Source organism: Coregonus lavaretus, assembly GCF_964263955.1.
Source record: "Coregonus lavaretus genome assembly, contig: HAP1_SCAFFOLD_684, whole genome shotgun sequence".
In the NCBI taxonomy this organism is placed as follows: Eukaryota; Metazoa; Chordata; class Actinopteri; order Salmoniformes; family Salmonidae; genus Coregonus; species Coregonus lavaretus.
Genome location: NW_028162907.1, coordinates 90663 through 115269, shown reverse-complemented (window position 1 = coordinate 115269; position 24607 = coordinate 90663). Strand labels below are relative to the sequence as shown.

The window sequence follows — 24607 nt, the reverse complement described above, 5'->3', positions numbered from 1 at the left end:
TGTCTTACCTTTAACCCTTGAGTAGGTGGTGGTGACATCTCAAATTCCATTGGAAAGCAATGAAATGAGAGGTGACAAATGCAATAGCCTATAGCTACCACAAGAGGACAGCATGTGTCCACAGTCTCTCTCCAGGTCAGTAAGGAGTGAGACAATAAAAATACATTCATGAACTTCTACATAACAATGAATTGGTAAGTTGTGGAAAATACTGTGTTTATTCTGAAAATAAGCACTATCAAAATATACATGTCTTTGATTTCATTTTGTGGATAAACCAATGGAAATTCGTACATTTAACAGAACCACAAGTGACGCAAGAAAAAATGTAACAGTCAGAGAATATAAAATAGCTCGTACAATTTCAGATGTACCATTGAGTCACCATGACAGCAGGTTTGTTTGATCATTCAATAAAATTAGTACATTTTATACAATGTCATATTTAAATTATACCTATATCACAGTGTAACTTCAACACAGAAACAAAACATGAGCCATCCTCGACTGGGTTTGGTGCCAGCAACAATTTGGGACTTGATAGTACATTTCTCCAATCTTTGACACACATTTGATCTTTGAAAGACTCTGACCAGGTAAAGTCTAAACATTATAGTGCATTCATTGACGCGTAAAAACAGTGCAACAATAATCTAAGGCAGAAAATATAAAGGTCTATTTTCTAAACACATCTCCGAGCAGTAAGAAGCGATTACACAGCAGAAGTAGGCATGACACCCCCAAACAACCGATGACATTGTTGTGAGTTGCAACATTTTGGCTCTGACTGACCTTAGCGTCAGGGCAGGCAAATCAGACAGCTGAGCCAGATTCAGCCGCGAGCAGGACAGAGCTGAGGCATCTAACAGTACTACAAGTACAGCCTCGGATGCCCAGGCTTCGCTCACATTGAAGTGAAAGCCTGAGACAGAGGCTACTACAAGTACAATGTATTTTATTTTGATTTGTGTGATAGCATTGGATGCCCAGTATTTGACTGGCTAAGAGACTAGTAGGAAGACAATGACAATGTCTGGTTTCCAGTTTAGTTAAAGGGAGTAGCGGCAGCAAATTTAAAAGCAGCACTATAATAGCCATATCCAAAATGCATAACTGTACATGTGCCGGAGGCTTAGTGAGCAATACAACCATAGTTAATTTCTCTTGATAAATATACCAAGGTAAACAGTAGTGCTATAGATGAAATGGCATCCAAACAAGTAGCATGTTCACTAGTAAAACAAAGGCCATTGAAATCCCTAAATTGTTTTTGATGCATAAGGCTACTGTTGGTGATATTCCATCCCTTATAATGACACGGTCAGTACTTCTCTCCCATCGCCACTTGCCTGTGTGTGTGTGTGTCTTCCATGCTTCCTTCATTCAACCCTGCATGTAAGACTAAACCAAGCATCTCTCTCAAACATTACTGATGTCATCCTGTGATGGCCCGTTACACTCGTCCTCAGGCAGTGTGAAGTGGATGGCTCGGCTCTTCTCCCAACCCCTCCTGATACGACTCAGCCGGAGAGCCACACACGGCAGGGACAGAGCCAGCCTCCCCAGCAGCACAGCCAGCGGCAGGGCCAGCACCAGCAGGAAGGTGGGAGGGAGGTAGAAGCGATACTGCTCCGGGTCCAAGCCCCGGTCCCAGCCGTAGGTCAGCGTGTGGAGGGTGGCCATCACCAGGGCGGTGTAGCCAAGTCTGGACTGGAGGGGAGAAAACGTATTTGAATTGAACTGAATCTGGGTGATAGCCGGCTTCAGATGTACTCACTATAAGTTAATTTGGTTTGAAATCCAGTTTTTTTATTCAATACAATGTCAGGTCGTGAGATCCGATGGTGATGGCCCATTTTATATTGAACGTTTTAAAAAATACACTTCTGAACTTATAAATCCCCCAATACTCCATCCATACCCAATCAAACCCCTTTATGAAAGACTGTAAATGCAAACGAGGTTGGCCTACCCAGATGTACAGAACACCGGGGATCTGGCTGTTGACCTTTGAACCTTCTACATAACCTAATAACTCAACATCTTAGTGAGGTGAAAGGAAGTGGTGACTTGAGTGGTATATTATATGTGCAGTATATTAGCTCACGAGTGTAGTAAAGAGGCCCAAGGGGACAGTATGACCTACAAGCTCAACATTTGTCCTTAATGAGCCCCTGTAGTCAGCGCGTGTGTGTGTCTGTGTGTGTGTTCCCTCTAATTATTAGCACAGTACAGGGCACTACAGAGAGCAGCTGAATTATAATTACCCTTGACAGGCGGGAAGGTTCACTGTCGTGACTCACCTATTTCATCCCCATCCCTAAGTATACTGAACAAAAATATAAATGCAACATGTAGTGTTGGTCCCATGTTTCATGAGCTGAAATAAAAAATCCCAGAAATTTTCCACAAGGACAAAAAGCTTATTTTTCTTACATTTTGTGCACAAATTTGTTTACATCCCTGTTAGTGAGCATTTCTCATTTGCCAAGATAATCCATCCACTTGACAGGTGTGGCATATCAAGAAGCTGATTAAACAGCATGATCATCACACAGGTTCACGTTGTGCTGAGGACAATAAAAGGCCACTTTAAAATGTGCAGTTTTGTCACAACACAATGCCAGAGATGTCTCAAGTTTTGAGGGAGTGTACAATTGGCATGCTGACTGCAGGAATGTCCACCAGAGCTGTTGCCAGAGAATTGAATGTTCATTTCTCTACCATAAGCTGCCTCCAATAAAATTTTACAGAATTTGGCAGTACATCCAACTGGCCTCACAACCGCAGACCACATGTAACCACACCAGCCCAGGACCTCCACATCCGGCTTCTTCACCTGCGGGATCGTCAGAGGGAGGGTGGGGGGGTATGCTGAGGAGTATTTCTGTCCGTAATAAAGCCCTTTTGTGGGGAAAAACTCATTCTGATTGGCTGGGCCTGGCTTCCCAGTGGGTGAGCCTATTCCCTCCAGGGCCCACCCATGGCTGCACTGCTGCCCAGTCATGTGAAATCCATAGATTAGGGCCTAATTTATTTATTTAAATTGACTATTTTCCTTATAAGAACTGTAACTCAGTAAAATCGAACTGTAACTCAGTAAAATCGTCCCCCCCTACCCACAAGGCAGGCAATACGCTTGACCTCATCTTTACTAGATGCTGCTCTTCTACTAATCTCACTGCAACTCCCCTCCATGTCTCCGACCACTACTTTGTATCCTTTTCTCTCTCGCTCTCCTCCAACACTACTCACTCTGCCCCTACACAGATGGTAATACGCCGCCGCAACCTTCGCTCTCTCTCTCCCACTACTCTCTATTCTCTTCCATCCTATCATCTCTTCCCTCTGCTCAATCCTTCTCCCTCCAATCTCCTGATTCTGCCTCCTCAACCCTCTTCTCCTCCCTTTCTGCATCCTTTGACTCTCTGTGTCCCCTATCCTCCCGGCGGCTCGGTCCTCCCCTCCAGCTCCGTGGCTTGATGACTCATTGCGAGCTCACAGAACAGAGCTCCGGGCAGCGGAGCGGAAATGGAAGAAAACTAAACTCCCTGCCGACCTGGCATCTTTTCACTCCCTCCTCTCTACATTTTCTTCATCTGTTTCTGCTGCTAAGGCCACTTTCTACCACTCTAAATTCCAAGCATCTGCCTCTAACCCTAGGAAGCTCTTTGCCACATTCTCATCCCTGCTGAATCCTACCCCCCCCCCCCCCCCCCCTCCTCTCTCTCTGTGGATGACTTCGTCAACCACTTTGAAAAGAAGGTTGACGACATCCGATCCTCGTTTGTTAAGTCTAATGACACTGCTGGTCCTGCTCACACTGCCCTACCCTATGCTTTGACTTCTTTCTCCCCTCTCTCTCCAGATAAAATCTTGCGACTAGTGACTGCAGGCCGCCCAACAACCTGCCCGCTTGACCCCATCCCCTCCTCTCTTCTCCAGACCATCTCCGGTGACCTTCTCCCCTACCTCACCTCGATGATCAACTCATCCTTGACCACTGGCTATGTCCCTTCCGTCTTCAAGAGAGCGAGAGTTGCACCCCTTCTCAAAAAACCAACACTCGATCCCACTGATGTCAACAACTACAGACCAGTATCCCTTCTTTCTTTTCTTTCCAAAACTATTGAGCGTGCCGTCTTTAGCCAACTCTCTTGCTATCTCTCTCAGAATTACCTTCTTGATCCAAACCAGTCAGGTTTCAGGACTGGTCATTCAACTGAGACTGCTCTTCTCTGTGTCACGGAAGCTCTCCGCACTGCTAAAGCTAACTCTCTCTCCTCTGCTCTTGTCCTTCTAGACCTGTCTGCTGCCTTTGATACTGTGAACCATCAGATCCTCCTCTCCACCCTCTCCGAGCAGAGCATCTCCGGCGCGGCTCACTCCTGGATCACGTCCTACCTGACCGGTCGCTCCTACCAAGTGGCGTGGCGAGAAGCTGTCTCCGCACCACGTGCTCTCACCACTGGTGTCCCCCAGGGCTCAGTTCTAGGCCCTCTCCTATTCTCCCTATACACCAAGTCACTTGGCTCTGTCATATCCTCACATGGCCTCTCCTATCATTGCTACGCTGACGATACACAACTAATCTTCTCCTTTCCCCCTTCTGATAACCAGGTGGCGAATCGCATCTCTGCATGTCTGGCAGACATATCAGTATGGATGACGGATCACCACCTCAAGCTGAACCTTGGCAAGACGGAGCTGCTCTTCCTCCCGGGGAAGGACTGCCCGTTCCATGATCTCGCCATCACGGTTGACAACTCCATTGTGTCCTCCTCCCAGAGTGCGAAGAGCCTTGGCGTGACCCTGGACAACACCCTGTCGTTCTCCGCTAACATCAAGGCGGTGACCCGATCCTGCAGGTTCATGCTCTACAACATTCGGAGAGTACGACCCTGCCTTACACAGGAAGCGGCACAGGTCCTAATCCAGGCACTTGTCATCTCCCGTCTGGATTACTGCAACTCGCTGTTGGCTGGGCTCCCTGCCTGTGCCATTAAACCCCTACAACTCATCCAGAATGCCGCAGCCCGTCTGGTGTTCAACCTTCCCAAATTCTCTCACGTCACCCCGCTCCTCCGCACACTCCACTGGCTTCCAGTTGAAGCTCGCATCTGTTACAAGACCATGGTGCTTGCCTATGGAGCTGTGAGGGGATCGGCACCTCTGTACCTTCAGGCTCTGATCAGTCCCTACATCCAAACGAAAAAGAAAAAAAATATATATATATATATATTGTAAAGTGGTTATCCCACTGCAGTGGCGGCTCCTGAAAAAATTCTCAGGGGGGGCAATTTTTCTGATGATTTAGGTGACCTACACACATTTTAAAAAAGATATGTCCAGCAACAACATGAAGACAGGGGCAGCATATAAGTCAATACCAGAAGCATTTATTGACTGATCTCAAAAGTGTTGGCTTACCAGGGTTGGTGGAGCCCTCAGTTTCACCTTTGCCTCGCAAAGCTAACTCAAACACTCCGCAAAGCTTGTCCACCAGTATCTGTCTTTTTATCTCACGTTGTACATCTCTTAAAGCCTGTCTATCACCCCCAGCATAAACTGCCTTCTTCCTATCAAGTAGTGATTTTAGATGTTTTGATACCCAAGGCTTGTTGTTAGGGAAGATTTTACAGGTCTTAGTAGGCACAACTGACTCAACACAGAAGTTTACATAGTCTGAAATAACCTCTGTGAGTTCATCCAGATCAGAGCTGCTGTCCTCAAATATCTCCCACATTGTACAGTCAAAACACCCCAAGTGATACTGTTGTCATTCCAGATCTGGACAGTTTTAACTGTGGGTTTCTCCCTCTCCAGGAGGTGACAGTAAATTGGCCTAAGGTAGACCACATTGTGGTCTGATGTCCCCAGAGGAGGTCTGGTGGTGGCAGAGAACGCCTTTGGTATTGTCCCATAGCACAAATCAAGAGTCCTATTTTTCCTAGTGTGACATTTCACATACTGATGGTATGTGCGCAAGACTTTGTGCAAGGTACAGTTGTTAAAATCCCCTAAAATAAATTTGGGTGCGTCGGGGGAGATGGATTCCAGTTTCTGTGACAGATTATAAATAATCTCTGATGCCTTTGTTATATTAGCTTTTGGTTGAATGTACACAACGGTAACAAACAATTGGGGGAACTCACGGGGCAGATAGTAAGGTCGCAGTGACACAGAAAGCAGTTCAATGTCGGGGGTACAGAGTCGCTCTCTTACCAGGATCGATTTACACGACTGGTCCCTGACAGACGCCCCCGCCGTGAAGTTTCCCTGTGACTGTCAGATCGTGGTCCGCTCTGACCAGGGTGAAGCCGGCCGGCTCCACTTCTCTGTCCGGGACTCTGTCATCCAGCCAAGTCTCAGTAAATGCCAGCAAACAGGCCTCCCGATATTCGTGTTGGAAGCGCAGATTCGCTGACAACTCATCCGCTTTCCCCCTCAGTGACTGGGCATTAATCAGCAAGGTGGTGGGTAAAGGAAGTTTGTTCTTAATTTTTTTAAAGTCGTTGTCTGATTCCCCCGCGTTTTCCACGTTTGCATTTGGGTTTGTAATCCACTCGCAGACAATCAGGTATTAGATGGGCCATTGGGATATCCATCGCGTTCGTATTTGAGTTGCATTGTAGTAAAAACTCCCTGCTGTATTGGATTCCGCTGCCAGCAGCGTTTTCATTATTTAGTCCGTTCGTAGCGGGTATGTACACGATCAACAAGATCAGTCCAACACAGTGACCCCACCACTGGAAATCCATGGTTGGCAGAATGTTTGTAAACTAAGTGTACAAATTAAAAACATAAAATAACGCCACTAAGTGTACAAATTAAAAACATACGATTAAAAACATAAGATAACGTCACACACACTGCAGGTCGCAACAGAGACGCTGCTACCCGCTATTTTCTTAGTTACGTTCATGGTTACGTTACGTATGACGAAAGCGCGTAAGTGCAAGCCCTCAGACACCCATAGAGATTGTATTGAAAGCTCTGAAATTTGAAAAAAATAGATTTTACATGGGAGTCTATGACAGACTTCTGGGCGATTTTCAACCTGACTGAAATCGCCCCAAAAGGGGGGGTGGCCATTTGAAGCACGACTTTAGCCTGATTCGACATTTAGTGGCAGTGTGGCAGATCAGACGTCTAGATTACAACACTGATAACTACTGTTGCCGTGATATAATTGATTAGAAAAAAAATCCCTTCCTTTTCCCGTTTGGCAGTGCGTCGCCCATATCGCCCTATTCAACAGGCCGCCCCTGTCCCACTGGCTATAGGATGAATGCACCTATTTGTAAGTCGCTCTGGATAAGAGCGTCTGCTAAATGACGTAAATGTAAATGTAATTTTACCAATAATTATACAAGGCTCTGTTAAGAAAGTCTGGGCAAGTTAACAGTTCCTAATACCAGCCTAACTCACTTAAAGCCATGTCCGTCTGTCGTCTGCACTATGAATCAGCAGGACTGAACTCACTACATTATGTCTGGCTGGCTGCAAGCTTAAGGGACTGCAAGACTGTAATCTTGATGGAGAATAATGCTCAAATGTTTTACTGCGGCTCCTGGATTTGGCAGACAGGCCATTCTGACAGGCCAAGCAGAACCCAGGCCTTTTATCACAGGGACTAGCAGCATGTGACTAATCTGGCGCCGACTGGATCAGATTAACATACATATGAAGGGGAAGTTCTAAAAGCTCCAAAGAAGGACAAATCCCTGGAAAATGGAACCATTATAGTAAAGTTCCCCCTTTATGAATTCCGAGGCATGCGAGAAGAAGAGTTGACACGCATAGCTCAGAGGTTGTCTTTCTACAGTAGGCTACAATGTTAATGTGTTTTCAAAGTCTTCGACTGCTCCATTGACTTACTGCTCATGTACACAGAAAAGGTGTGTGTGTGCAAATGTGCTGACCTGTACGAAGCTGAACTCCCTCCAGTTGAGAGATTTGCCCACGGTGGGCACTGAGGAGATAGCCAGCAGAGAGAGCAGGCCCAGGGCCAGGATGCCTATAGACAGATACAGCTCCATCCTCCACACCTTCTCCTCTACCCACGAGTCCTCCTGGCCTGCCTTCACCTGCACAGCAAACACACATTGTTGCTTACTGTGAGGTCAGGTGGTTACACTATAATATGCATAATCCATTACAAATGTTTTACCATATTGAAAACGTTATAAATGCTGATGAGTAGAAATGTTTTTAATGCTTATGTTTAGACCCATACATTTATACTTCAATACTAATTCATTTATAGTATGTAGGCTACACTATTTATAAATAGTTTGATGACGCTTTCTCACCTGTTTGAAGGCAGCATTGAGCAGACTGTAGCGTGCAGACCTGCGCATGGGCAAACACAGGCTATAGACGGCATGCAGGGCTGCGTAGAGGAAGGCACAGAGGCCCAACTGCTTCCGAAGCTGCAGCCAGCGATCCAACCAGTTGGGGAAGCGCCTGTACTTGGTGCCCCACGACAGCTGCAGGAAGGCAGCCACGAGGCCCGGCAGGTAGACCAGAGCCAGGTTCACCAAGGCCACCGAGGGGAGAGTCACGTTTACCACCTCCACCGGCATTTTGTAGAATGCGCTCTTCCCCGCCGTGGCGTAAGGGTGGATGACGTCACGTAGGAAGTTGTAGGCGTAGAAGAAGAGGAAAAGGCAGAGGGTGGAGAGACAAGGGAGACGCCACGAAGGGAAGAGGTACAGGGGGGTGTTCTCTATCTCCTGGGCAGAGGAGAGGCGGCCCATGTCAACAGGGATGAAGCCTAGACTGCGGCAGATCTGGAGTACAGCGCTCTTGGCCCTACTGCTGTCACTGCAAATCAGCACCTGGATAGTAAAGAGAAGAGTGTCAGCTAAGGGAAGGGAATCTTCACCAAGGAGAACCCAACTGAAGAGACACTATACTTCACCAATAGCCTACCCTACATCACATCGTTTAGCTACAGTGACATCGTATGACCAACACCTGTGAGAATATGGTTGCAAGATGAGAATGTGTGAAACATCTAACATTACATAAACTGCAGACATTGTCCGGTTTAGAGCAAAAAATATATAAAAACTGTACGTCCAAATGTCATTCAGAGTAGTAATGTCTGTCTGTCTGTCTCTTCTCTGGCACTGTTGTGTGTTCAGAGGACTTAGGCCTTACCTGTCTGCTGCCGTCCCGTGGCCCCGTCTGCAGGCTCCAGGCCGAGATCACATTGAAACCCTTCACCACACTGCTCTCTGGGAAGATATCGGCCAGCTGCTCCGCGTAGGACTGCTTATCCCTGTTGATCTTAGTACCGTTACTAACATCCACCAGAATCTTCCCCACTAGCGGCTCCCTCAGCCCAGCCAGGGTGGAGCAGTGCTCGGGGAAGAGGGCCACGAACACCAGGTCGGCCTGGGTGGCAGCCTGGTGCTGGGTGGTCACCTCAGCCTCCTCGGGAAAGAGGGAGGCACAGCGCTTGGGGTTGCGGCTGCCCACCACCACCCGGTACCCGGAAGCTACCAGCCCGGTGGCTAAGGAGCGGGAGAAGTCACCTGTGCCCAGGATGCCAACCAAGGGGGTACCTGGATCGGAAATTGAGGTTTTGAGGTGTCTGGGGCTGGGGCTGACACCACCCCATATTAGAGGCTTCTTCATCTCCTCCTGGGGCATCCTGTCCTGCGCTGAAAAAAACAAAAGGTCACTAACAGTGTCACATGTCTATCAATAGACAATTGTGTCTGTGCAGCATTCAATGTAAATATGATTTTGTTATTGACACAAATTAACACTGATGTACTACTTGATTCAACTGGCAAACTAGCTAGCTAGCTAATGCAACCTGCGTATAACTGCTATAGCTAGCTAGCTAGCTAACTAACTAGCTAACTAACTAACTAGCTAGCTAACTAACTAACTAACACTACTACTGATTGTGCAATTTGTTTTGACATGAGTAGGCTACATCTGAATGTTATGTGACTCCAGTGCCATGCCACTCCTATGAAATGATAAGTGATCTAATGAGAATGAGATATGACAAGGTTTTGTCTCTATCCAGATTCAGGAGATTCAAGGCTACTTGATTCAAGGCTACAGTGCATAGGCCTACATAATGTAAGTAGGCTAAAGACAATTAACCAACGACTGTAGCAGTCCGTTCCATTTCATAAGATGGTTATGAAGACATTTCTGTCAGCCACCGCCTTATATTGCTGCAGCATTTTAGGCCACTTTAAACTCTGACTTTACACTCCGAGATCCGTTATGGCTTCAGTGTTTGTGGTTAACTTTCATCTCAGCAGACAGCTCTATCTGGGCTCATGTTGGATGCCAGGCATGTCCGAACTATTTCCCCGCCTGCCTTGCTCCCAAGCCCTGGCTGCTCCTCCATATTACTGTAACCTTCCCGGCTCCGTCGGTCAAGATGAGCGTGGAAAGCTGGGATTTCTGTGGAAAGCCTCAGCCTTGATCACAGAATCACACAAATATATGACCATCAGCAGCCGTCCGTGACAGATTTGGAGTGTAATATCACACTGATCCATCTTGTAATCTATAAATCACAGAGCATTTAATGTGATTCATTGGAAATAAATGACTGTCTTTGATACAGGACCACATTTTTTTCATGAAGATTGTATACATATTTCATATACATTAGCCTATGTTTCAGTCTATTTTAACATCTAAGATTTCCCTTCATGCCAACAACTGTAAGAATGCATTTGCTGGCCTCCTGAGTGGCGCAGTGGTCTAAGGCACTGCATCGCAGTGCTAGAGTTGTCACTACAGACCTGGGTTCGATCCCAGGCTGTGTCGCAGTTGGCTGCGACCGGGAGACCCATGAGGTGGCGCACAATTGGCTCAGCGTCATCCTGGTTAGGGGAGGGTTTGGTTGGCCGGGATGTCCTTGTCCCGTTGTGCTCTAGCAACTCCTTGCGGCGGGCTGGGCGCATGCACGCTGACATCGGTCGCCAGTTGTACGGTGTTTCCCGCCGACACATTGGTGTGGCTGGCTTCCGGGTTAAGTGAGCAGTGTGTCAAGAAGCAGAGCGGCTTGGCGGGGTCGTGTTTCGGAGGATGTGTGGCAATGGACCTTCGCCTCTCTCTCGAGTCCGTACGGGAGTTGCAGCGATGGGACAAGACTGTAACTACCAATTGGGGAGAATAATGCATTTGCCTACCAGCAGCAGATAACCATTGTCACATTCAGTTTGCTTATAGTGAGGTGTTAAGTTATTTATCTTCTACAACATGTTTTAAGTTTTTAATGTAAAGATTTGATTTGTAACAGAACAAGGGACTACCGGTCACTCTGTGACCTCTAGGGTCAAAGGTCAACAGAAATCCAGCCAAGTCTAAAAACCTTCCTCCACGTCATCCACTGGCACCATGTCAACCACTGCCCAAATCTTTTCATTATGAGCTGGGCAGTGGGCACTAATGCAGCCCAGTGGGCACTGTGAGTCCAGTCTTACTGCATCAGATAACGCAGACTGGGCTGGAGAACTGGGTCAGGCTAGAGTTGGAGCCTGGGAGCAGACATTTATAGCCAGCAGTAGCAACGCATGTTCAATGTGTAGACAATGGAACACTTTGGTGCTTCAAAATCGGACACTTCACAGAGAGTGGCGCAGATCAATGTCAAATGCTGTGTTTAGCTGGGATTCGATCTTTAATTTTGCAGAAATGTTGCTGATGATATTTCAATGGGCATTGCTCATTTGAATCACATAATTTCAAGAAATGTATTGCATTGTACCAGTTATTATTATTCACCAACTACTTCTCAGATATAGTTCAATGTGTCAAATCGGAGGGCCTGTTGTCTGGACCTATGGCAGTCTCTATGGGGGTGCCACAGGGTTCAATTCTTGGGCCGACTCTTTTCTCCGTGTATATCAATGATGTCGCTCTTGCTGCTGGTGACTCTCAGTTCCACCTCTACGCAGACGACACCATTTTTATACATCTGGCCCTTCATTGGACACTGTGTTAACAAACCTCTAAATGAGCTTCAATGCCTTACAACACTCCTTCAGTAGCCTCCAACTGCTCTTAAACACTAGTAAAACTAAATGCATACTCTTCAATCGAACGCTGCTGGCACCCGCCCACCCGACTAGAATCACTACTCTCGACGGGTCTGACCTAGAGTCTGGTTAGACTGTAAACTCTCCTTCCAGACTCACATTAAGAATCTCCAATCCAAAGTGAAATCTAGAATCGCTTCCTATTTCGCAAACAAAGCCTCCTTCACTCATGCTGCCAAACATGCCCTCGTAAAACTGACTATCCTACCGATCCTTGACTTCGGCGATGTAATTTACAAAATAGCCTCCAACACTCTACTCAGCAAATTGGATGTAGTCTATCACAGTGCCATCCATTTTGGCACCAAAGCCCAATATACTACCCCCCACTGTGACCTGTATGCTCTTGTTGGCTGGTCCTCACTACATATTCGTCGCCAAACCCACTGGGTCCAGATCATCTATAAATCACTGCTAGGCAAATCCCCGCCTTATCTTAGCTCATTGGTCACCATAGCAACACCCACCCGTAGTATGCGCTCCAGCAGGTATATCTCACTGGTCATCCCCAAAGCCAACACCTCCTTTGGCCGCCATTCCTTCCAGTTCTCTGCTGCCAATGACTGGAACGAATTGCAAAAATCTCTGAAGCTGGAGACTTTTATCTCCCTCACTAACTTTAAGCATCAGTTGTCAGAGCACCTTACCGATCACTGCACCTGTACACAGCCCATCTGAAATTAGCCCACCCAACTACCTCATCCCCATATTGTTATTTATTTTGCTCATTTGCACCCCAGTATCTCTATTTGCACATCATCTCTTGCACATCTATCATTCCAGTGTTAATACTAATTGTAATTATTTTGCACTATAGCCTATTTATTGCCTTACCTCCATAACTTGCTACATTTGCACACACTGTATATATATTTTCTGTTGTATTTTTGACTTTATGTTTTGTTTTTATCCCATATGTAACTCTGTTGTTGTTTTTATCGCACTGCTTTGCTTTATCTTGGCCAGTTCGCAGTTGTAAATGAGAACTTGTTCTCAACTGGCTTACCAGGTCAAATAAAGGTGAAATTAAAAATTAAAAAAATATTCTGCATGTTCCTAACTAAGGTTGGATATGCTGGGCTATGTGACGTTTGATTGATTCCTCTACCTCCATTGGCCTCTGAAAACATAGCATCCTCCTGACGAGTTGTGTGATTAGGGACATTGTACCTAATGACTGTATCACAGGGCAGCAGTTCATTGCAATGACCTCCATAGCATGGATAGTGGTGCACCATCCCGTCCTCTTTCCCTTGTTTTGTTATCGCCCAAAGGTGTATTGTACAAATCCCTGGGAAAGGTCACATCAGCAGCCATGTGAGTAATGAGGCAGTAAGCATTTATCCTTTGTTGATGGAAACAAATGTGTTTCTACTGAACTGGATGGAGCACAGATAAGAGTTTGGTTTCACTTGTGCTAAATGAAACAGGTCCAACTTAATATACAATTGATCCTCAGATAAAAGCTCATACATTTTACTTGTATTCTTATGTGAGTGGTTTGGTGTATTTCTTTGATTGATTGAAATGTAATGGATGCTATATATAGAAAACAGAGGGGAGTTTTGAGATCCATTATACACATTGTGGATCATACGAGAACCAGTGTACCGGAGATTCCTTTCCTTTTCAAACACAACAGCTTGCGATGTCTTTGGCCACTCAGAAACTCTACATCACCTTGAGTTATGCAGTTACTCTGATGTGGGTCAACCATGTCATGTTGTCCTTCTCTTTGAGGAACTGTTTGATCTGGACTTGAAATTACTCTAATGCAAACCTACATACTTTGATGACCACTAATCTCTTTATGTGTACGTTTTCAGTGACCTGTTACTATATCATTTTGGATTTCGAGATTAGCGAGATAATCCAGATAGCTAAAGTGATAACATGTGATTGAATCTGTCTTGGAGATAGCCAGGCCTGTTGCTGATGAAATGATAGCTCAAGTCCACCCACCTCCTAAGGGATATGTCTGGATCTGACATTGTGCCAGCAGCCAGCATCAGCTCACGTCCTCCACGTGTTAGTCTATCAACAATGGGACTCTGATAGTGTTAGGTTGAATCACTCTTTTCGTGTCTGAGATAGAGAAATTATGTTTTCACATGCAATGGTGGGAAAAGCAGGACATCAATTATGTGGGCAATGTAATCTTGATATGGGATGTCCATCACCTTATTTGTGTGGGTTTATTCCTCTTAGAAAAACCTACCAATATCACAGAAATACAAACATTTAAACTGGCTACGGATTCACACATGATTTTGGTATCTTTGGTATCCAATGGTCTGATAGTGTGGGAGTGCTGGTTTAACATCTACTGTAGTTACAATGAATAAATAACAGGCATAAGCAAACTTTGTCTCATTGGATTTTATAAGAAGTATTATAAGCACAAGATGCTTGAGTTTATTTATTTTTTCTAAGTATGCTATGCTCCACTGCATCCTTTTTTTCTGGCAAAATAGCCTATGTGAGAAAGAGAAAATTAGTGACATCCCTTACCACAAACATAGTTTACTGTTGAAAAGGTGCACTTATATCAACCTCAGAATTACATTGACTAAAATAGATTAATTTGGATTGTTGTGGCAAAAAGGTGAGCTGGATTAAATCATGTAGTACCTAAAAAAAGCCTTAAAATGTCCAGGGGAAGAGTCAACAAACGTAGAAGTCCCAGGGGTGGACATGTGATCCCAACAGAGTCCGATTCACCATAATCTGAACACAATTCAGGAGAATCAATTGTTAACTAAATTTAAACCCTGTGCTAGAGAAGAAAAAAACATTAATTGAAGTCTGAACCCTGTTAGGATATAGAGTAGTCAATGGTGGACATTATTTTGCTCACCAGCCCAATCAGGCTTGTTACAAGAGTAGAGAGGATATTTACTATCCAAAAGGTCACTTACCTTCCGGCACACACATCGGTGAGAGAGGTCTGAGAATGTGAGCCAGGGCAGTGTCTGATATTCCAGGCCCAGCTTTGGTAGTTGTACCTGGATAACCTGAATATTTGAAATCCTTGGCCCTTTGGAAACCCTGTGGTGGAGGTGAATGGAAGACATTCTGGGCCCTTTGGCAACCCTGTGGTGGAGGTGAATCGAACCAATTCTGGGCCCTTTGGCAACCCTGTGGTGGAGGGAAATAATCCGATAGGCAGGGAGGAGGTGGAGTAGTTCTGGTCTGTGGAACTGAAGTTTCCATGTCTTTTTGTCTTTTTTTATGTTGCTTCAGCAGACCGTTCAGCTCAAACATGACATGCTTCATAATTGGAGAGATGGGCAGCTCAGCTACGATGGGCTTCACTGGTGGAGAGATGGGAAGCTCAACCATGATGGGCTTCACTGGTGGAGAGATGGGAAGCTCAATCATGATTGGCTTCACTGGTGGAGAGATGGGAAGCTCAGCCACGATGGGCTTCACTGGTGGAGAGATGGGAAGCTCAAACATGACGGGCTTCACTAGTGGAGAGATGGGCAGCTCAGCTACGATGGGCTTCACTGGTGGAGAGATGGGAAGCTCAACCATGATGGGCTTCACTGGTGGAGAGATGGGAAGCTCAATCATGATTGGCTTCACTGGTGGAGAGATGGGAAGCTCAACCATGATGGGCTTCACTGGTGGAGAGATGGGAAGCTCAATCATGATTGGCTTCACTGGTGGAGAGATGGGAAGCTCAACCACGATGGACTTCACTGGTGGAGAGATGGGAAGCTCAACCATGATTGGCTTCACTGGTGGAGAGATGGGCAGCTCAACCACAAAGGGCTTCACTGGTGGAGAGATGGGAAGCTCAACCATGATGGGCTTCACTGGTGGAGAGATGGGCAGCTCAGCCACGATGGGCTTCAATGGTGGAGAGATGGGAAGCTCAACCAAGATGGGCTTCACTGACGGATAGATGGGAAGCTCAGCCACGATGGGCTTCACTGGTGGAGAGATGGGCAGCTCAACCACAATGGGCTTCACTGGTGGAGAGATGGGAAGCTCAACCATGATGGGCTTCACTGGTGGAGAGATGGGCAGCTCAGCCACGATGGGCTTCACTGGTGGAGAGATGGGCAGCTCAACCACAATGGGCTTCACTTGTGGAGAGATGGGAAGCTCAACCACGGTGGGCTTCACTGGTGGAGAGATGGGAAGCTCAACCAAGATGGGCTTCACTGGTGGAGAGATGGGAAGCTCAACCATGATGGGCTTCACTGGTGGAGAGATGGGCAGCTCAACCACAATGGGCTTCACTGGTGGAGAGATGGGAAGCTCAACCATGACAGGCTTCACTGGTGGAGAGATGGGCAGCTCAGCCACGATGGGCTTCACTGGTGGAGAGATGGGCAGCTCAACCACAATGGGATTCACTTGTGGAGAGATGGGAAGCTCAACCACGGTGGGCTTCACTGGTGGAGAGATGGGAAGCTCAACCAAGATGGGCTTCACTGGTGGAGAGATGGGCAGCTCAGCCACGATGGGCTTCACTGGTGGAGAGATGGGCAGCTCAACCACAATGGGCTTCACTGGTGGAGAGATGGGAAGCTCAACCACGATGGGCTACACTGGTGGAGAGATGGGAAGCTCAAATATGACAGGCTTCACTAGTGGAGAGATGGGCAGCTCAGCCACGATGGGCTTCACTGGTGGAGAGATGGGAAGCTCAACCATGATGGGCTTCACTGGTGGAGAGATGGGCAGCTCAACCACAATGGGCTTCACTGGTGGAGAGATGGGAAGCTCAACCATGACAGGCTTCACTGGTGGAGAGATGGGCAGCTCAGCCACGATGGGCTTCACTGGTGGAGAGATGGGCAGCTCAACCACAATGGGATTCACTTGTGGAGAGATGGGAAGCTCAACCACGGTGGGCTTCACTGGTGGAGAGATGGGAAGCTCAACCAAGATGGGCTTCACTGGTGGAGAGATGGGCAGCTCAGCCACGATGGGCTTCACTGGTGGAGAGATGGGCAGCTCAACCACAATGGGCTTCACTGGTGGAGAGATGGGAAGCTCAACCATGACAGGCTTCACTGGTGGAGAGATGGGCAGCTCAGCCACGATGGGCTACACTGGTGGAGAGATGGGAAGCTCAAATATGACAGGCTTCACTAGTGGAGAGATGGGCAGCTCAGCCACGATGGGCTTCACTGGTGGAGAGATGGGAAGCTCAACCATGATGGGCTTCACTGGTGGAGAGATGGGAAGCTCAACCATGATGGGCTTCACTGGTGGAGAGATGGGCAGCTCAGCCACGATGGGCTTCACTGGTGGAGAGATGGGAAGCTCAGCCACGATGGGCTTCACTGGTGGAGAGATGGGCAGCTCAACCATGATGGGCTTCACTGGTGGAGAGATGGGCAGCTCAGCCACGATGGGCTTCAATGGTGGAGAGATGGGAAGCTCAACCAAGATGGGCTTCACTGGCGGATAGATGGGAAGCTCAGCCATGATGGGCTTCACTGGTGGAGAGATGGGCAGCTCAACCACAATGGGCTTCACTGGTGGAGAGATGGGAAGCTCAACCATGATGGGCTTCACTGGTGGAGAGATGGGCAGCTCAGCCACGATGGGCTTCACTGGTGGAGAGATGGGAAGCTCAACCACGATGGGCTACACTGGTGGAGAGATGGGAAGCTCAAATATGACAGGCTTCACTAGTGGAGAGATGGGCAGCTCAGCCACGATGGGCTTCACTGGTGGAGAGATGGGAAGCTCAACCATGATGGGCTTCACTGGTGGAGAGATGGGCAGCTCAACCACAATGGGCTTCACTGGTGGAGAGATGGGAAGCTCAACCATGACAGGCTTCACTGGTGGAGAGATGGGCAGCTCAGCCACGATGGGCTTCACTGGTGGAGAGATGGGCAGCTCAACCACAATGGGATTCACTTGTGGAGAGATGGGAAGCTCAACCACGGTGGGCTTCACTGGTGGAGAGATGGGAAGCTCAACCAAGATGGGCTTCACTGGTGGAGAGATGGGCAGCTCAGCCACGATGGGCTTCACTGGTGGAGAGATGGGCAGCTCAACCACAATGGGCTTCACTGGTGGAGAGATGGGAAGCTCAACCATGACAGGCTTCACTGGTGGAGAGATGGGCAGCTCAGCCACGATGGGCTACACTGGTGGAGAGATGGGAAGCTCAAATATGACAGGCTTCACTAGTGGAGAGATGGGCAGCTCAGCCACGATGGGCTTCACTGGTGGAGAGATGGGAAGCTCAACCATGATGGGCTTCACTGGTGGAGAGATGGGAAGCTCAACCATGATGGGCTTCACTGGTGGAGAGATGGGCAGCTCAGCCACGATGGGCTTCACTGGTGGAGAGATGGGAAGCTCAGCCACGATGGGCTTCACTGGTGGAGAGATGGGCAGCTCAACCATGATGGGCTTCACTGGTGGAGAGATGGGAAGCTCAACCATGATGGGCTTCACTGGTGGAGAGATGGGCAGCTCAGCCACGATGGGCTTCACTGGTGGAGAGATGGGCAGCTCAGCCACGATGGGCTTCACTGGTGGAGAGATGGGCTATAGATAGTGGTATAGAAAGAGAAGTTTAGTCCAGAAACAACATATAATCAATTACAATGTAATAGACGCATGGCCTAAAACATTAGACGCATGGCCTAAAACATGTTTGCTTACTTATGAATATGCAAACCATAATAATCATCCCCTCCCTCATCATTCATTCTAACTCTGCTGTCTCATCCAACGAATAAACGTACCTGTGCCCTACTCTGTGTGCACAACAGGGTAACACAATACCACATGAAGAACTTAGATTGGTACTCCTGACACTTCTGCCATACAATCTCAATCATCTCCTCAAGAGTCCCAACGCTACAGGAGAGGAAACACACCAGGTTGTTTAGAATGTGTGGAAAGAGGCTTCATACAGTGGATACGAAACAGCCTTTATATTTCAGATCTGAACTCAATCTAGGTGCTCTGGGTAATCCAGGTAATCTGAAACTCCATTACATTGGTCCAACATCTCAATCAACTTCACTGTAAAGGCAGTGTATTCATAGCACTCCAAATCCCAAAATGAATGTATCTGGTGGATTGTGTAGCTGTGCAGATGTCAATGCTGTGCTAACGAACAAAGTGCTTACTTTGCAAGAGGCCAAGGGGATGCTGCGAGGAATCCAGGCTGCTCCTGTGGGCTCTGCTGAGGGAGATCAGAGGAAGTAGGGAGGGGGAGATGGGCAGGAGCATCGACAATCTGAGAAGAACCAGCCTCTATTTCCCATTTGGCCCCTTGACCAGGTTGATCCTGGTCATACTTGTACACATACTCATAGTTGTACTCGTTGTTGTTTAGGGTCCACCTCTCTGTAAAAAGAATGAGAGCAGAAGCTTGATCCTCTCATTTCCATAAAGGAATGGTAATACAATGATTAAACCAAGACCCAACAGAGGTGTGAAATGCTTACCCCAATGGCCATGTTCTTCATTCCAGTGGAAATATCCATAATCATCGCCCACATAAAACCCGTCTGCATCAGCCTTAACAACATAATCAACATGGAGACAGTCAGGTGAGAACAACTTTAAAGAGCAAAACCTGTTATCAAAGCAAAAAAGCTGGAAGGTACAGTATAAATTGAATCCCTTTTAATGTTCTCAGAATGTATTGGAGAAAACATTATACCGAGACCTTTTAAAGCTAGAATCCTTAATTGAAACAATAACAAAGCGCACACCCCACCTCTCTTTTGGTAAAAAACTAAGGGATGGGCCTGGAGGAATATAACCACTCTCAAATTCAGACAGAGCTGGCCATCCATGATATCAAAATTACAGTTTTAACCATGTTTTAAGGTTATACAGTGTTGTTTTCATTACATTTACATTGTTTACACACATTGGAGTAAAACAAGCTTCTATTTTGGGTTCTGATGGGGTACATATGACAGTTGAATTAAGATCATGAGGCATTTATAATTATATTCTTCAAGAATCAAATGGGTATATATCATTAACCTCTTAAGGATCGTACACTTTCTTTTGCCTAAAATGACATACCCAAATCTAAATGCCTGTAGCTCAGGACCTGAAGCAAGGATATGCATATTCTTGATACCATTTTAAAGGAAACACTTTGAAGTTTGTGAAAATGTGAAATGAATGTAGGAGAATATAACACATTAGATCTGGTAAAAGATAATACAAACAAAAAAACATGTGTTTTCTATATATTTTTTTGTTCCATCATCTTTGAAATGCAAGAGAAAGGCCACAATATAATAATGCTGTTTAGGCACAATTTAGATTAATCAGAGCAAGATTACTGAATGTAACGCACATTATTTACCTTCAGAGAGGTGAATGTATCAAACCAGTTGCCGTAGAGGTTAATTAATAAGTCCAACAATGGATGTAGCAACTAAGGGTTCTAGTTTTAAGGAACCAAACAGCTAACGTTGGGAATATCTTGAAAAACTCCTGATCCCAAACGGGGACCAAACTGGAACGTTTCCAGTCCTAGACCTATGTCCCTGGAATCTTCTGACTGTAACATCATACTACTGACATTCCATGGACCAAAAGAAAACGTATTGAATGTTGCCAGAACTTCCTGGAGAAATACGTTACATAAAGAACATTATAAACTGGGTGGTTTGAGCCCTGAATGCTGATTGGCTGACAGCCGTGGTATATCAGACCATATACCATGGGTATGACAAAACACTTATTTTTTCTACTCTAATTACGTTGGTAACCAGTTTATAATAGCAATAAGGCACCTCTGGGGTTTGTGATATATGGCCAATATACCATGGCTGAGGGCTGTGTCCAGGCACTCCACGTTGCGTTTTGCGTTTGCGTCGTGCATAAGAACAGCCCTTAGCCTTGGTATATTGGCCATATACCAGACCCCCTCTGGCCTTATTGCTTAAGTAACCCACTGGGCACAGACATAATTTCAACATCTAGTTTGGAATTCAGTTTGGTTGAGTTGTCAACTAAGGTGAATTCAACTTGAAATCAACAACAACAAAAATCACTGGGTACTTGCTAACTCTGGTCAATGGTGATAGTGTGGAGAAACTCACACTACCGCCCTGAACCAGAGCTAAATATGCTACTCGCTACCACCCTGCTCCAGAGTGAGGTGTTTGATTACTCACATTATATGGATCCATAGTTGCTGGATCCATGGTTAGCCAATCTTCAACACAGACGCACCATCCAACATCTCCGGTAAAATTTACGGTAAGGTCTCCAACATCCGGAACAACAGACCGTAATGGTTTCAAAGAGTGATCCAAGTAGTAGTCTCCAGAAACAATTCGTTGCTACTAATAAACGAAAATCGATTGCTCGGGGTTATTTATAGGCTAGATAACGTCACAATACTAATCGTCAGATTGGAACTCACAGAGATTCTGTAGCTCATTCTGTAAATGTTTTAACTCTACTTTGAGTCATAATGTAAGTAATTACACTGCACGCGACCACTATTGACATGGGACGGGTTGTTCATTTGAGTCAAATATTTGGCCACATCCTTGTGTTTGTTTATAATTTAAAATCAATAAACAATATATCGTAAAGTTTTGGTCACTCACATTTGTCTCGATTGATTGTTTCTAAATATTTCCCGCAAATGTTCCACTAGTAGCCTAGGCCTAGCCAACAAGACAAAATAGGTTTCAAGGGAACACACAGCAACACATTAAATTACTATTCTGTTCTATTTATGGGAACACCTATAGGGAACACGCATAGGGAACGTGCATAGGACATGTTTAGTCTGTCTGCATTACCAGTGTCTATTGGTAGCTTATAATGACAGACTCAATCACAAGGGATGACCGCGAATAAATGTTAGCTTTGCTGTTAGCTGATTTCTTAGCTGCTGAGACAGGGTGGTAGATGTTAAACCCCAGCTCTAGAACATAAGGATTAACAGATTTGTTTCAGACATGAAGCCGTCACTTTCTTAGAGATTGAAGACAGAATACAAGAATGTGTGAATGTAAATGTAGGTTGACTTGGATGGTTTGGGGTATGCCATTTGTTACAAAGGGGAGGTGACGAACTAATATTTAATGAAACAAATATTAGATAGGCCTACAGCAAAATTACTAAATTGTTATGTTGCTTTTAAAGCGCATTGATACGTAGGCTAAATGTTTTGATTCATGTGGATTTCCAGTTGGGCGCCAGCGTCCTAATGATTGGGAGTGGTGCTGAAAGGACAGCTACTGCACCATACACAGAGCCTTTCGTTTCAGCAAAATAATGGCTATTCTGTTCTATTTAATTATATGGGGACACGTTCTGTACAACCACATGGTTTGCATGTTTCAAAATATAAATGGATCAAAAGTGTTTAATACTTTCTAATTCCATATGCTCCTTGTTGTAATATGAGGATTTGTAATTCATACATAAAGATTGCCCGATTATTGTTTCGATCTTAATCCAAATTGCAAAAGGCTTTACTCCGCATGTGTTACGTCAGCGACCCCCGTAGGACTGGAATAGAATGGGAGCGCTCAAACTCAGCGCTGAGAACCAGCGCGCGCCCATCCATGCCAAGATGTGTACCTTTCGTCTGTCTGCTCTGTGAGGCAGTTATGATACTGGCACGACTGCCTAAGGCTTATGGACAAAACAAAATAGAATCGTTTCATTGAGGAAGAAAATATATTTGGTGTCTGTTTTTTTCCTTCTAATTACGCACGCAAACCTTCCACTATTACTCCTCCAAGCTCAGCTGACTTTCTATCGCTTGCTTCTCGGATAGTCCAGAGGAAGCGACTTGTGGCCGCTGTGGTTGGCATCGTCATGGTGTTGGCCCTTATCATAGCAATACCGCTGCTTGTGCAAAGTACCAAGACTTCGGCTCACTATGAGATGATGGGCACCTGTCGAATGATCTGTGATCCATACAGTTCAAAACCCGCCAGCGCCACGGCCATGGAGCTCATGCAGGACCTGAATGCTATTCCGCCGCCGCCAATGGCGCAAGGCTCCAAAGGTGAAATGGGGCGACCTGGGAAACCGGGACCAAGAGGTCCACCGGGAGAACCAGGACCTCCAGGCCCAAGAGGACCACCTGGAGACAAGGGAGATTCCGGGAAAGCTGGTTACCCCGCGGTAACGTCAGGGACTGCAAAGACCAAAACGGACATGGACGAGGTTAACACGGCACTCAGTGACTCAAAGGTTGCGTTCTATGTCGGGTTGAAGAACCCACACGAAGGATATGAGGTGCTTAAATTCGACGATGTTGTCACAAACTTGGGAAATCAATACGACCCAACCAATGGCAAGTTCACTTGCCAAGTGTCCGGAATTTATTTTTTCACATACCATGTGTTAATGCGAGGCGGCGACGGGACAAGCATGTGGGCAGACTTGTGCAAAAACGGACAGGTAAACATTATTTCATCCTATTAGCATATACGAAAATATTGTTTTCTCATTCAAGAATTTATTTGAAAACAATTTATGTCTTTAAAATACTATAAATGCATGCAAAAACCCAAAGGGTATGGAGAAAAACGTATACTTTACGCACTAATTTAACGCACTCACTTTATATATATTTTGGCTAGTGCACTTTTCGGCTTTAAAGTAGGACATTAAGGCCCCTTAGCATCTGCTTAGCCATGGTGAACTCAGTTAAATCGGGCAGGCTATACATGAGATTACCACAGTAAAGCCCCCGTGTAGCTCAGTTGGTAGAGCATGGCACTTGCAACGCCAGGGTTGTGGGTTCGATTCCCACGGGTGGCCAGGATAAAATAAAATATAATCTATGCACTCACTAACTGTAAGTCGCTCTGGATAAGAGCGTCTGCTAAATGACTTAAATGTAAAGAAAGGCTTAAACTTTTAGCTGATTAAGCCCTTGTTCCCCCTACTGTGATGTCCAAAGTGACATAATAAAACCTATTCTACGAAGTTGTAGTGGAGGAATTTGTCTGACCATAACTGACGAAATGTCCAAAGTGGTGTCCCAAGTGACATAATATGACCCAATCGACAAAGTGGTAGTGGAGGGATTTGTCTGACCATAAGTGACGAAATCAAATAACCAGAAAATATAAAGTTAATGAGGAAAATACTTATTTTGTGTATCCATTCCATTACACAGGTTCGGGCAAGTGCTATTGCACAGGATGCAGACCAGAACTACGATTACGCAAGTAACAGCGTGGTTCTACACCTGGACTCTGGAGACGAGATTTATGTCAAACTGGACGGTGGCAAAGCACACGGAGGCAACAACAACAAGTACAGCACCTTCTCTGGATTCATTTTGTATCCAGATTAAATAGCCTGACAAGTTTTAGGCTATCCATGACTCTACCTCCAATTGAGGTCCAAACAGAACTTCATCGTTTATTTCGCTCTCTCATTTCCTTTGGAGAGCAGGGTGCTTGTAATGGTCCTCTAACTACTAATAATATATAGGATAAATAGGTTATATAGCAGTTGAGGTCGTTTGATTGAATGTGATAAGATGACTTTATGCAGCAGTTTGTTTTACTCAATAG

The 24607-nt window shown here is 45.9% G+C and overlaps 2 protein-coding genes across 2 annotated transcripts; one reads left to right on the top strand and one right to left on the bottom strand.

The window, feature by feature from the left end:
- Positions 1-195: 195 nt before the first annotated feature.
- LOC311118702 (metalloreductase STEAP3-like) lies at positions 196-22891 on the bottom strand (the record flags this gene model as incomplete). The annotated part of the gene is made up of 7 exons (XM_084193490.1): positions 196-1710; positions 7926-8090; positions 8316-8843; positions 9169-9669; positions 18815-18929; positions 19205-19424; positions 22792-22891. 7 exons carry the CDS (start codon positions 22889-22891, stop codon positions 1420-1422), a joined length of 1920 nt encoding a protein of 639 aa, XP_084049616.1. The 3' UTR covers positions 196-1419.
- Positions 22890-24384, top strand: LOC311118700 (complement C1q-like protein 2; the record flags this gene model as incomplete). Its single annotated transcript, XM_084193489.1, has 2 exons — positions 22890-23480; positions 24205-24384. The coding sequence occupies 2 exons, from the start codon at positions 22890-22892 to the stop codon at positions 24382-24384; spliced, it is 771 nt and encodes a 256-aa protein (XP_084049615.1).
- Positions 24385-24607: the final 223 nt, after the last annotated feature.